The sequence below is a fragment of the Channa argus genome, chromosome 16, assembly GCF_033026475.1.
Source record: "Channa argus isolate prfri chromosome 16, Channa argus male v1.0, whole genome shotgun sequence".
Taxonomy (NCBI): domain Eukaryota; kingdom Metazoa; phylum Chordata; class Actinopteri; order Anabantiformes; family Channidae; genus Channa; species Channa argus.
In genome coordinates, this window is record NC_090212.1 from 8,825,285 (window position 1) to 8,839,349 (window position 14,065).

At 39.6% G+C, this 14,065-nt stretch overlaps 3 protein-coding genes across 6 annotated transcripts in view; 2 read left to right on the forward strand and 1 right to left on the reverse strand.

The window, feature by feature from the left end:
* Positions 1-988: 988 nt before the first annotated feature.
* arhgap11a (Rho GTPase activating protein 11A) lies at positions 989-8,244 on the forward strand. 2 transcript variants are annotated; one of them, XM_067479139.1, is made up of 12 exons: positions 989-1,743; positions 2,391-2,458; positions 2,537-2,633; positions 2,725-2,981; positions 3,099-3,262; positions 3,348-3,488; positions 3,888-3,962; positions 4,297-4,470; positions 4,569-4,698; positions 4,901-5,009; positions 5,712-5,826; positions 6,014-8,244. In XM_067479139.1, exons 1-12 carry the CDS (start codon positions 1,615-1,617, stop codon positions 7,480-7,482), a joined length of 2,928 nt encoding a protein of 975 aa, XP_067335240.1. In that variant the 5' UTR covers positions 989-1,614; the 3' UTR covers positions 7,483-8,244. The 2 variants fall into 2 exon arrangements, with proteins under 2 accessions (XP_067335240.1, XP_067335241.1); XM_067479140.1 differs by lacking the exon at positions 3,888-3,962 and having other exon boundaries at positions 990-1,743; positions 6,014-8,241.
* Positions 8,245-9,493: 1,249 nt separating this feature from the next.
* Positions 9,494-11,892, forward strand: grem1b (gremlin 1b). Its single transcript, XM_067479141.1, has 2 exons — positions 9,494-9,721; positions 10,088-11,892. Exon 2 carries the CDS (start codon positions 10,090-10,092, stop codon positions 10,636-10,638), a length of 549 nt encoding a protein of 182 aa, XP_067335242.1. The 5' UTR covers positions 9,494-9,721; positions 10,088-10,089; the 3' UTR covers positions 10,639-11,892.
* A 130-nt stretch (positions 11,893-12,022) lies between these two features.
* LOC137101146 (formin-like) overlaps positions 12,023-14,065 on the reverse strand; it is a 46,165-nt gene continuing 44,122 nt past the window's right edge. For all 3 annotated transcript variants that reach the window (XM_067479137.1, XM_067479136.1, XM_067479138.1), the window contains 2 exons: positions 13,982-14,063; positions 12,023-13,871 (listed from right to left, as the gene is read on the reverse strand). In XM_067479137.1, the coding sequence (XP_067335238.1) occupies positions 13,827-13,871; positions 13,982-14,063 (127 nt within the window). In that variant the 3' untranslated portion in view covers positions 12,023-13,826. The remainder of the gene's footprint in view (positions 13,872-13,981; positions 14,064-14,065) is intronic.

Genomic DNA, 14,065 nt, shown 5'->3' on the forward strand with positions numbered 1-14,065 from the left:
TCAAGAGTACCATTACCATGAAAGCATGCAAATCTTTAAGCAGCAGATTAACACTGATGTAATCCGTACCAACTAAAAATACAAAACAATGAATCCCAGATTTATTATGCACAAACTCTACTCTGACTATGCATCTCTATGGAAATATGTGTGAAATGTTTTTGTGTCTGCACTTTAACTTCTAAATACAATGAAATCTTTTCAGTGACAAGGATGATGCAGCTTCCACCTAGTGGTTGTAGAGAAACTGACCGAATTTTGTATAATTCTTGTTTTAACAGTTTTGTGGTAGAGATTTAGACTATGAATAAAGCTAGATTAAGATCAGCCATTAACGTCATGAGCAGACAAAGGCTGAAAGAGTTGATGACTCTTGTTACAAATAGGACAATTTTGCAGATGAAGAAAGAATAACCTTTCCCAAAGCAAACAAGCAGGACAGAAGAACTTTGTGACGCAAGTCACCAGTCTGTGTGTAGGTCAAACTTGTGCAATACACAGTTTTGTTAAAATTCGTTTAATAATATTTCAGTCAACCGTGGTTTTATTCTGTTTAAGCCATAGTTTAAATGCTAAGATTTGTTGTAATGCCGAACGGTATGATGGCAATTCTGTGTCTTGTGCAATTAAAGAAAAGGTATTTGAGAACAAACTTTTGCTACTGCAATCAAAAAGGAAATTCTACCTAAATTACCTTATTAAAACACTGAATTGTGCCAGATTTAATATAACACTGTACACAGACAGCATACATCACGTGTCATACGTGCATATCTAATACAATGTACATGTTATGATCGAAATAACTGCCACGCAGTCGCGGTCATATTTTCCATTTTAAAGGTGCGTTAGTTTCAGTTATACTTGAAAGCATTTAAATTGACGCGTGCTATTTACTTGAAAACTGACTCGAACCGGTTCAAGTCACCCCGCCCAGCGAAGCTGCCCTGGATAGTAAAACACACGCTCTGCAAAATGTTATTCGAACAGTTTTAGGCCAATCAGAGTGTAGAACGCAGGGAGCGCCGCTGTTTGAATGTAGTGCGGAAACAGTCTAGAAATCGATTTAACGGGTGAACATAGCACGATGCAGTTAAAGAGCTAGCAACTTAAAATTGGTGTAATTCCTAAAAACCTTTCACAATTGGAGAAGACGTGAGCAACATTTGTAAACGGCGTTGAATCAACAAGCTAATTTGCGTTTTTGCTACTGGGAGTTTTCAATAAGCTAATGTGACTTGCTTACCTAGCTGGCTAATGTTTGCTAGCTAATTGCGTTGTAGCTAACTAAAAGCATGAACCAAGAGACTAGATATGCTTCATCATGTAATGTACACATTGGTCACAGTGAGTCGTAGTAACTTAGTAAAGTTAGTTATTTTTAAGTTTACCGTTGGGAGACTGCAGTAGGGAAGAACGAGTCAGTCTTGAGGAGTTAAGATACACAGAGGGATGAAACAAAGTAACGTTAGCGTCAGTAGTTAGTCTGGAGAAAGTGGCACATTGACTGAGCTGTGCAAGGTTCTTGTAGTCCTGACAGACAAAAGGGAACATTGGAAAGGTACGTTGAAAGTACATTAAACGCCAAATTGGAGGTAACGTAAAACTCCTAAAATGAGAACCATGGAGAGAAATGTGATGCGTCTAGTAGCCGTGCAGCACCTCCGCACAGCGTACGGAATAAAGACGAAAAACTGGAACAAATACAAAGCAGCCAGCAATAAGTCAACAGGCAGCAACACGGTGAGTTTCCCGTAAAACTACTACCACTCTGCTGCCCTGTGTTTTATTTGCGTCGACGCTGAAACTTTGGACTTTAATCAAATTGTTGTGAAATACCTCTAATCTTCAAGTTCACAGTATCGGTGTCAGACTTCAGATAGTATTGTTTAGTCTAGAATTAGCATATTAGTGAAAGCTCACCCCCCATTGATGACACCAATTGTTCGCAGGCTGCAGGCGCTTTGTTTGGCTTTTGTATTGTATTATTCACACCTTACAGCCTTTTTTTTCTTTTTACATTTTGGCAATAACTTTTTGAAAAACATTACAGCAGGCCCCGTTTGTTCTTGTGTAATCAACAGGAAACTGTTGAGGTCAAACACCAACAAATGGATAGGCTTGTTTTGTTGCTGTCAAACAGTATAGAAACGACATAACAGTGCCAGCAGTGAAATCCTGGTCTCTCACAGACAACTATTACCTATTTCTTTTATTGCCCAACTATTTAATCAAAATGGTAAATGAACACAGTGCATCAATTGATAAATGAGAGATGTGATGCTGATAGCCTGTTAAGCTCCCTAATTAGCCTATTGCCCTGCTTTACAATTATTACTGAATTGATGTGGTTTTTTTTGTGTTTTTTTTTTTCTTTATTGTTCCCCTAGACAAAAGTTTTTGGGGTATCCCTGGAGAGCTTACCATACTATAATATGGAATGTGGGAGTGTGCCCAGGCAAGTGGACAAGCCTTTTTATTTTGACTATTGTTTCTTTCTACTCTTGAATAACTGACAACCCCTCTACCTTCCTAGCTTTCTGGTCGATGCATGTATGAAGCTGCTGGCACATGTTGACACAGAGGGCTTGTTCAGAAAGTCAGGCTCCATTATTCGTCTGAAAGCACTCAGGGTGAGTGATAGCTGAAGTTGACCTTGCTGTCTTTAAAGGAACTTGACCCAGGGAACCGTCTTAACCGTCACAATGTGTTTTGTTTGTCTAGGCAAAACTGGATGCGGGTGAAGAGTGTCTGTCCACTGCTCTTCCCTGTGACGTAGCTGGTCTGGTGAAGCAGTTCTTCAGAGAGCTGCCAGAGCCTGTGTTTCCCATAGAGCTGCATGAGGCTTTCCTCAAGGCCCAGCAGCTCTCCACTGAAGAGGAGAGGACCTCTGCCACCCTTTTGCTGTCTTGTATCTTGCCCGACAGAAACCTAAGCGTCCTGCGTCACTTTTTTGACTTCCTCCACAATGTGTCAAAGAGGTACCATAAACACATTTAGTTTGATTACCAATATGTTTAATTTACCTGTTTTTCTCTATATTAATTACTGTACATACTGCCATTTTACCTTACAACCATCTAACTGCTTAATCACAGGAGTGCAGAGAATAAGATGGATAGCAGTAACTTGTCTGTGATCTTGGCACCCAACCTCCTTCACTCCGGAGATGGTACCGAGAAGATGAATGTCAACACTGAGAAACGACTCAAGCTACAATCTGCTGTTATACACTGTTTCATTGAGAATGTCAACAACTTTGGTATTGAGGCAACACTCGTTCGTTTCACATTAATGTCATTCTACACTGTTGCTTTAAAGCACTAAATGTTGTCTGTGTGTCCTAGGTGTATTGCCAGAGTTCCTTGCAGAGAAGGTTCCAGCCATGATGGGTTGTGAGACAGGGGTTCTGTCCCCTACTTCTGATGAACTTGATGAGTTGGACCTAAACTCAGGATTGAAGAGGAGACACAGGCGCAGCTTTGGAGGTAAGATTAAATCAAGATTTAGCTTACTGATAAAACATACACTAATCACAAAAAGTTAAGGATATTTGGCTTTTGGGTGAAATTTATGGAGAATGTAAAAAAAGTTCACACTACAGTGATATATCATGGAAGTAAAGCATTTAAGTAGAAGCATGCAATGGTAATGTCTTCATGTCAAATAATTTATTGAAACAAAAGCAAATGACAGTGGTGGATATACCACAACAAAACATTTGTGAGTAGTGTTTGGATTTCCTGCCTCTGTGCATTTAAAAGCTGAGCAACTTATTTTGAGGAAACTTTATACACACACACATCAACCATAGAGGCTTTAAATTATATGGAGCAGGTTTAATCATTAAAATCTGTTTAAATTATTTGATTTGTCTCACATTTCAGATGTGGTCAATGGTGCTCTGAATAAGATTAAAACTAATAAAACCCCAACACATGTCACCCAGGCAGACAGTCTTGGTAGGTAGTGGCCAAATGAGAAATGTATGCTAACCTCCATGTGGCTTGATGATTGCAATACAATACGCTTCCTTTTCTTCAAACGAAATCAAACTCTTTATTTCACCACGTAGGTAGGCTTTAGAAATGCATAAATTTGAAGATTGAATGTCATTCAAATAACTTAAAAGGATGCCTTTCTTTATTAGCTTATGTTGTCTTTGTCTGCCTGCTTGCTATGGTTTTGCTCATTTTTGTCTGTGCTTTGGCCCAGAATCATATTTAGAATGTTTGCAAATGTAAAACATCAAATGATATGCAATTGAAGACATTAATTCTTTTGTGATTTTACTAGTCTTTTCTTCTGCAACTCCTGTGATTGCAACACCAACCTCCAAGCGAAAACTTCCTTTGGAATCTGGTCTCTCTCTTGGATTTTCAAACAAGAAACGTAGATCTGTCATAAAGAACTTTGGGATAGATTTACTTCCAAATACTTTGTTCAGCGGAACATCCACTCCTGGATCAGGTATTAATGAATGTTCAATCAAATGGCCATCAACCTCCTGTGGTAACCTCTAAAGCCTATGGTTATGTTTACTGTTACTTTTTTTTGTTTTTAAATAGCCTACAGTGCTGCAGGGATCTTGGACTCTTCCTCAAATAACGTATCTTCAGCAGGGATGTCTAAAAAGCAATCGGCTACCTCTGTAAGGAGGAAAAGTAGAAGACTTAGCAATAGACACATCATCAACAGGTTAGCACTTTCTTTGTCACAGTTGTGGGATTTCTGAAATTATATTTATGATTATAGTTATGAAATAGTGGTGCATTGATTCCATAAACTTCATTGTGCATCAATGTTTTTCTTACTTCATCTGCAATTGATTTTGACATATTTTTCAGTATAGTTGGCTTCTCCTATGTTTAATGATTGTTTGAATTTGAATGTCTTTTAGAGTTGAATCTGGAAAAGCTGGTTGCTTTTCTCCAAAGGTCAGCAAAAAAGAAGCACCACGCAAGTCTTTGCGCTTGCGTTTTAGTCTGGGGAAGAGCAGCAAAGACACTGTAAGTTTGGTTGGCCGATAGACTTCACATTCCGCTTTTCTTGTTCACAGTCGAATATGGTGCTCATATAGTGCATTCAGACATTTTCCAGAATTAATCATATTCATATCAAATAATATATTTGCGCATGTGGTCTTTTGTTGAGGTAAATTGGTGCACAATAGCACTTTTTTCATTGTGTAAAAATCTGAGTTTACTATAATAGCTAACACCTATAAACTAATACATGATGATACAAATCTTTTTTTTCCTGCATGTACATTTTAATATTGCAAAATAACTTTACTTATGTAAGGTACCTTAAGATATTTCCAGTTTTTGTGCCCAGTTTTAAGTGTTATTTTTGTTTTAGTTTTTTTATTATTATTATTTTTTACGTGTTAAGTAAATGTGTTCTTGGTTTTGGGTATGTTTTATGAGCTGTTAAAGGTTTAAGGTACACATCATTGTATTGCTCTATAGTAATATGTACAGTATATTCATGACTTAATAAAAAGTTGTTAATCAACACATCCAAAATCTTGTTACTTCTGAGTGATTTTTACCATCCTCTGAAGAACTAACCCTAATTAGTATTAATGTATTAATGAAACATATTGGGTAACATCTGTGGGGTCCTTTTTAACAAAATAATACACTTAACGGGCTTAATCCTCCATGAACTTTTTCATCTTTCATTTCTCCTTCCATGCTGGTGATAAGGGATCCGAGTCCATTGGCTGGCGACTTGCCACGCAGGAGAGCACCACCAGCTTTCCTTTCACTAAAGAGACAGAGTTCAGTCCATCGATTCTTCCTAGAAAAACTGAATCCAAGAGTGAGTACTCTTAAATTGTATGCTAATATTTTGTATTGTAAAGCCGTGTGTATGTGTGTGTGTGTGTGTGTATGTATGTATATATGTGTATATGTATATATGTATATATATGTATGTGTATGTATATGTATGTATGTATGAGTGCTAACAACTTTTTAGGTAAAAAAATATATAATTTTTTTTTTAGGCTCCAAGTACATCAGTAAGTCAGAAGACAATTTGCTGACCCCTCAGTGTCACTCCAGTGCACATCAGATCTTGTGGGGTGCAGACACGCCACTAGGAGCCCAGGCTTTTGGTGGAGGTTCATTCACACACAGCCCCATGAACATGTGTCTAAATAACAACTACATGTCTGAGCCTGCCATCGTCATATCGAAGCCCCCAGCAGTGCCCAGCCTTCCCAAGAAGCTGTGTTGTGCTTCCAGTGCCGACAACCTCGAGAGTGAGCCAAACTCCAGCGCCACCATACTGAAAATCAAAAAGGCCACCACAGAGTTTGACAGTGACCTCCAGGTTGTTCAGGACTCAGGCAGCTCTACGGACTTGACAAAACCATTACCAAGCATCTCAGCCCCTCTAGCAGAGAGTCCAATCGTTAAAGTCCAACCTCTGGACGTCGAGGCTTACAGCTTCCCAACTCCGAACCCTCTTGGAAACGAAAGTATCACCTTTGGTCCAACGGAAATTGCCACTTTGTCTCCTTTGCATATAGATAGTATTGTTTTTGAGTCTGGCGTGTACTGTAGTCCAACAAAGGTTGATGAAGGTTCTTTCTGTGCTCCTGCTGCTACCACTAGCCATAACAGCTCCATGGTGAGAGATGATGAAAAAGGGGCAGAGCAGGTAAATCACAGCAGGTTGATTGATGCTCTGGACGTCCAAAGTCCTGCTCACTTTAAACTTGGCGTCTCCTCTGGACTGCAGTCAACTCCATACAAGCTGGGCCTTGAGCTCCGAAATGAGCCTGCCACACCGCCTACAGTTAATGCGTTATTCAGTGCAGTGTATGAAAACGATGAATTTTCCCAACTGGTTGATACCAAAGTCCATAATCAACAACTCCTTTCACCCGGCAGCCTAGAAACTGAAAAGCCCCGTGTGGCAGACCACATTCAACACTTCAACAAGCTCACCCTCCATTCTCCCAGAAGCACTAAGGTCAAACAAATCCGATCACCACTCAAGTTCCAGCGAACCCCTGTGCGCCAGACCGTGCGCAGGATCAACTCCCTTTTAGGAGAAAACAGGAGACCCACCAGAAATGTTGAATTTCCCAAAAACCAGAACACTCAAGTGGCGAAAGCAGAGAGCCTGGAGAGCGGCCTGTCCCCTCACCCACAGTTTCAGCCTTACCAGGGAGAACCACAAGTGGGTCGGTCCACCAGCATGTGCCTAAAAATGAAACTGCCTCCAGTGCCGCCTAAAAAGCCAAGCACTCTGGCCAGTAAACCTAAGGTTTGTGCTCTGGGCGATGTGACCAATATGGTCCAACCAAAGACCAAAGTGGACTTTGCTGTCCCTGATCAATCAGGAGCTCAGAAATCCATGGTGCAGCAGGTAACGGATAGAGACATGAACCATTACAGAGGTTCACCTCGAAACCCTCTCAACCAGGTGCGACTGCTGTCTGCTACAAAACCTGTAGATTTGTAGCTCATACACAATTTTTCTTTTCTCGTTCTTATCTTTCTATGCAGGTCCCTGTCTAGTAAAACTACACAACATTACAACATATTTTCAGGGTTTTAATTTATTTTTTAGCCACACTGTGCTGTGTTAGGCATTATTGGGAGATGGTCGTATGCCTTAAGTTTTACTCCAGTACATAGATATAAATATATACGTCAGGCTACAGGTTATGTTATCTAGCATTTAGATGGTAGTGAAGAGGCAGAGTTATGTAAAAGTGCGATGGATGGTATGACTGGGAAGGATTTGATCAAGTCTTAAGCTTTTATTTATGCATTTTATATCTAATGCTTAGGTAGATGTTTGTGGGAGGGTGGATGTTTACCGAGGTTAAATTGATTTCATTTGTTATTGCAGAATATTTTATGGTTGTCATGAACAGAAGAAAAAGCACCTTTTTAATGAGTCTTTATTTTTTTAAAAAGCCAAGCAGTATTGATCAAATTATCTGTCAGTTGCAGCCTTTTGATTTCAAAAATATGTAACAGTAAAATGCTTTGATATGTAATCTGCAGCAGACAAATAAAATCAAATGGCATTTAGAAGGTTGTTTGGTAAAGTTCTTTTGCTTAGAGAAATTCTGTTGCTTGTGTAGCACCACCAGGGGGAGTTATACATTTGATTCTTAGACAAGATGAGGCTGCTTATTTCAGCAACCTGAAGGTGAAATCACTTAATTGGCAACTATACCAGTTCATAATGTATTAATGATTTTTTTTGTGTGTGTTTTTTTTTTTTTTTTTTTTTTTCCCTTTTCAAAGTTGTATCTGCTACATTTGAAAGATTTTAAAGTGTATCTCTAAAAGCCTCTAACACATTTTCTGTGTCTGGGTGTCTGTTTGGTCGAGGAAAAAAAACTAAGCTGCTAGTGGGAAAACGTTTATGTGGACAAATACACCAAGCAGCACATAGTATGGACTCTTTTGTTGGGGGCGGGGTTGTAAAGAATCTAAGGAGTTTTCAATCATTAGGTGAAGGTCAAAATCATTCCTTGAGATTTATTTTCAGTAGTTTAGAGGGTGGTTTTCATGCATTGTTTGATAGATTGAACTTCGACAATAAGTCATGTTAAACATTTTCCCTCTACAGTTCCAGTGTTTATATTGGTTTGATTCTCCACATTCAGGTGCTGTGATGTAATACAGACATTGCACAGATCATGGGTTTAATAGACTGGTCTACAGCAAGGAAAAAGGGGAAGTCATTTCAAAAGATATCAGTCAAGTCATCCTCAACAAAACTATCTGTCTTGCTACATTTAGCAGCTTTTCTGGGCTTTATAAATTATGAGTTTTTCACACAACAGTCAGGTACTGAGTTGCCTTTTTTTTCCTCAGAAGACTGTTAACCTTAAACCTGTCAGCTTATTTAAAACTTTAGAAATTACATTTAAATCACCAACTTACATGCAACAGAGCAAGCAGAACAAATGTACGGTAAAGGTATATTTTGATGATGATTAAAATTAATGATTAAAACCCTTAATACAAATACAATTAGTGTAATGAAGCAAGGAAAAGGCGACTGTCTACACCACAGACTAGTAGGTTTGTGAAATTCAGTTTTGTGACCAACAGACAGCGATAGTAATATTTATGGTACTTTAATAGTGAGTTTACAGTGACATTGTGATATAATCTCTGTGCAAAGGATTTTCTATTAGAGCTCACATGCAAAATCATCGTTTACATGTGAACTGTGAACACCTTCCAGTTTTAAATATTTTTGTGATATGCTGCCTGTGAATCACCAATGTCCTTTGGAGAAAACTTTTTTTTTTCATTTGTATAACGTCTAGGCCCTTCAGGGCTCAGCTCGCCTCACCCCCTCCTCCACCTCACTGCCCTCCCTGTTCCTCGATTATCTGTTTTTCTTTTTCTTTTTTTTTCTTTTTTGAAGTGGGTTTTGGAAGTGTTGAAGGGGCGGATAGTTTTGATTTTCTCTTCATCGTTCTTAGCCAATAATGTCGAGGGAACTGTTGTGCACATCTCAGCTGGCAGACATTTAAAGAGGAGACAGTGCGGCGCTGAAGTAATTTGTATTAAACCCCCCTGGCCCCTGTCTATGGAGCGGTTAGTCTCCCACACATCCACAGTCCCACCAGTGTACAGTCAACAGCAGTAGGTGTCTATCATCTCGGAAATTGCCGGAGAGGACTGACAGGATCCGATCGACGCACTTGTGGTTGCGGAGGCTCGAACAGGTGAGTAAACTCAGATCCCCATGTAGCCAATCATTTCTCAGCTCTTGGTATTTAAACTTTATTTTGTTAATTGCTTTTTGAAATAAAACTGCATGCTTGTTATCTACTGATGTGTATAGTGCGTGAGGAAATATCTGGTGGGATTTTTGCATAACTCCTATTACCTCAAGTTTGAAAAATAAATACGTTTTAAATGTCTATTTCTCACTGATGTTATTGAAAAATAAGGTAACATGTTTTTCACACTTTAGTTTGGTTTTGCATGGAAACGAGAACGATTCGTGCGTTGTTAAGCAGCGTAAAAACTGTGACACATGTGCGCACCACGTCCAGCGTAGGTGATGAATTATTTTCTTCTCCCCCTAGGGATGGCCAACTCAGCGCGTACTTTCTACAGTATGGTTTTCATCATTTGGCTGATATCCTCTCCCGTGGAGTCAAAAAGAAACCGAGGTTCACAAGGCGCCATTCCTCATCCTGACAAAAACAACCCAAACGAATCGGAGCAGCAACCGCAGCCTCCGCAGACCGGCTCCGGAACCCGGCAGAGGCAGGGCTTATCTTCACCGGCCGACGAGGTCCTGGAGTCCAGCCAGGAAGCTTTACATGTGACGGAGCGCCAGTATTTGAAACGGGACTGGTGTAAGACGCAGCCGCTCAAACAGACCATCCACGAGGAGGGATGCGTCAGCCGCACCATCATCAACCGCTTCTGTTACGGACAGTGCAACTCCTTCTACATCCCCCGGCACATCCGCAGGGAAGAGGGTGCCTTTCAGTCCTGTTCATTTTGCAAGCCCAAGCGTTTCACCACCGTGGCTTTCACTTTGAACTGCCCTGACCAGCAGCCATCCACTAAGAAGAAGCGCATCCAGCGCGTCAAACAGTGCCGCTGCATATCCATAGACCTGGACTAAGCACGCGCACAAATGTATTGTGAGTGATAAGTTTATTCTTAGTGGACGAGATAGTTAATATAAAGCAGAGAGAGGCTGTTACACAGCCAAGATCACGCGCCTCTCTCCAACTATGTGTATGCGCCACCTGCAATGACGTGAAGGCCGCATGTACCACGATTCTCTTCTTGCACAACGTTTGAACACATATGGACATGCAGCTCATAAACAAATTCCTAACCAAACATTTTACTTCTCACCGATTTGCCAATCGAGAAAGCTGGCCAAGAATGTGCACGTTTTACGCACGGCTTCTTCCCCCCAGTAGGGCTGCGTAGCCCCGGTTTATTTAATAAGTCACTGTTCCGAGCACTCACTATGACAGGAAAACACTTCTGTCCAATTTGGTAGTTTTATGTGTTTTTATGTTTGTTTGTTTGTTAAACTGGATGTTTCCACTGTGTGGAATTTCATAGGTGAATGGTGATATCTGAACATTGAAAATGTGATTTTTATTTCTATAGTTCAAGAAACTATCAAGATTATTTGATTTCTGTGGATTTCTACCTGTCAACTCTTTTATAAGTTGGGTATCAGCTCTTGCAAAATGCATCTCTTTGCTTCTCTGTTAGGTTAAACGGACAATGTACAATAATGGCCTATAAACAAAGATTAAACAGTTCTTAAATATAAAGCTATCAACCAGTTTGTTCGCTCATTTATTTAAATTATCAAAAACATAAAATAAACGGATGCGGAAATTTTGCGCATTTCATTTGCAACTTTATATGCGACGCCGTAATAAACAAAATGCAAAATTACTCATTCATCATTTGCTATTCTGTTCCTGCTTTGACTCAGAATCTTGGTGAGCAATTCACTCACACGTATGAATAAACATTTACACTAAAAGTACTCAAAGGTGTCAGAAAAGACAGTTGTATCAAAATGATTCCATTTGACTAACGATCAACTTTAATAAACATGTCCTATTCTTATTGAAAAGTGGGCTGTCCATATACCACAATGAATACCACATGTGTATAGCCGATACTGTAATAATAGTGTTTGATTATTTTTGTGTTTGAATAAAATAAAAATGGGGATGAGCTGTAAGGGCAGTCAAATACTATTTATAGACCCTGCTTTTATTTTTTTAATGTAATTGGAATTAGGTTTCTCAAATGACTAAGACAAGGTCCTAAATTTACGTTGTAAGACAGAATCGATGTATCTCTGTTTTTAGTTTTATTGGCAATCGGTGGTTAATGGAACGACTTGATTGAACTGTTCAATAAAGTCATTGTCAAATTCTCTTTGATGAATCGGTTACAATACATTTTCGTCATGCAGGCCTAATGGAAGTGATTGCAGGAAGAAAAAACATGTCAAAGTCATTTGGGTGTTGTTCATTCAGCATCCAGTAGTTTATTCTTACAATTTGAAAACAATTCCATAAAATTACAGAGCACCTATATGAGAGCTACTGAAGGTTACGTGAACCAACATACATACATACAGCAGAGGCTACAACCAGTCATTGGTCCGTTCTTTTTTTTTTTTAAGTTAAAATGTAGCAGTTTAAAGTTCTCTAGGTTTTTATACAAACAAATGGCACACATGAAAGACTTTGGAGGGTAAAAAAGTTTTCAAGGTGCCGTTTTATGGATAATGGAAGTCTCTCTGAGGTATAACAACTCACATGGCTTTTGGCGATTTGCTTAAATGTTCTCAATACCCAAAAATACAACCCTCATCTCTCCCAAATTTAACAAAATAGACAACTGTCTTCATTCTGCACAGATTACGCAGTCTTGTTAAATACACTGCAAATAAGAGCGAACAACACATAAGTAACATCCACGTGAAAATATATATCTTTCATCTGACTCACCTACTAGACAGCTTCTCAGTCAATTCACTCACAACTCATAAAAATACAGCCTGAAAAGTTAGCATCATTTTTGCCATAAAATAAACCTTTCCTTACATAAATATACTTTTCTCTAATCATACAGAGGCATGGTTACACTTTACATTTGTGAGCTTAATACAATGTACACTCAACTTAAAACAAAATACTCTTGCATAGGAAAAGAGGTGCAAAAAAGCGCAAGACATTAAAAAAATGCACAAAGTCAGCATAACAAGGGAGTGTGGTTTGTATCGAGCTACAACATACAGCTACCGCAAGCAGGAAGGTGCTTAAAACTGTGCTGGACTTTATGTGATGCACAGCACTCAATGAGGGATTTGCAGTGTTGCATAAAGTATATTAAAATCTCAGATGAGTGGATGCATGGACAAACTCTGTTCTCTTCTTCTCATAGTTTTAAGTACACTTTTGTGTGTGTGTGTGTGTGTGTGAGGGCATAGGTGCGCTGCCAGTTTCTGCTCTTCTCTGGCCCTCACACAGGATACATCAGTCTGATGCAGTACAACATAGAGAAATCGCCACATACTAATTTTGTGTATACACACACACACACACACTTATCACTGTCTTTATCTGTGCTTGAAGCCCAGCACAGATCATGTATCATCGTCCTCGAAGCTGCACGGTCCCTACAAAATGACATATTTATCAGAATGTTATTGAACCACAGTGAATCAACTGTTTTTCGCTACAGCAAAGGACACTGGGATCTGATTTCTTAACAATTCCAGAGGAAGAAAAAGGGATTTTCCTCTGAGAAAAAGTTGCCAGGAACATCAACATCTTAACACTCTTAATATGTTGGAGCATTTTTGGAACAGGTCTTGTCTGATGTAACAGCTACAGTTCAGATAGGAGTGGATTCTCAGCTTATGTAAATCCAGGTGGGACCTTCTTGATCGTCAGCTGGCACTTTTGTGAATTCCACCAGTCCTCTGAGAGCTTTCACAAGCTGGGCACTCAAGAGGTCAGGGCATGCTGGATGAATGAGGCCAACCTTTGGCCTTTCAGACTCTCATCACTTCAGTCGTGTCAGCCGTGTCTCTCTTGGAGCAGGGGCTGCACCAAAAAAACCTGAACGTGAGGGTGGGTGAGGGTAGGCAGAGAAGCGGCAGTGGGAGTACTAGGAGTCCAGCGAGGTTTTATTGTAAATCCATATGAGGCAGAGCAGTACAGTGTCTCTAAGGCAGGTAGTAAACATAGGATGCCTCCACACATTCTCATCTCCAACTTTCTTACCAACATGCTTAATTTCTTCTTCTGCTTTGTCTTTTCAGCTGGAGGACACACTGGCTTCCTTCTGTCGCAGCCTCTCTTTCTGTTGGAAAAAACAAAGAGTCAGTGTACTGGTTTCCGTATTACCGAAAAATAAAAAATAAAAAATGAGTGCAGCTTTAAGGAAATTCCAATTCTCAGAGAAGTTCTTACCAGACTGTTTGCATTGATCTTCTTGGTGTCAACTCTCTTCTCAGCTGTGATCTTCTTGATGTTTTCTTGAGCCTCCTTCAACCT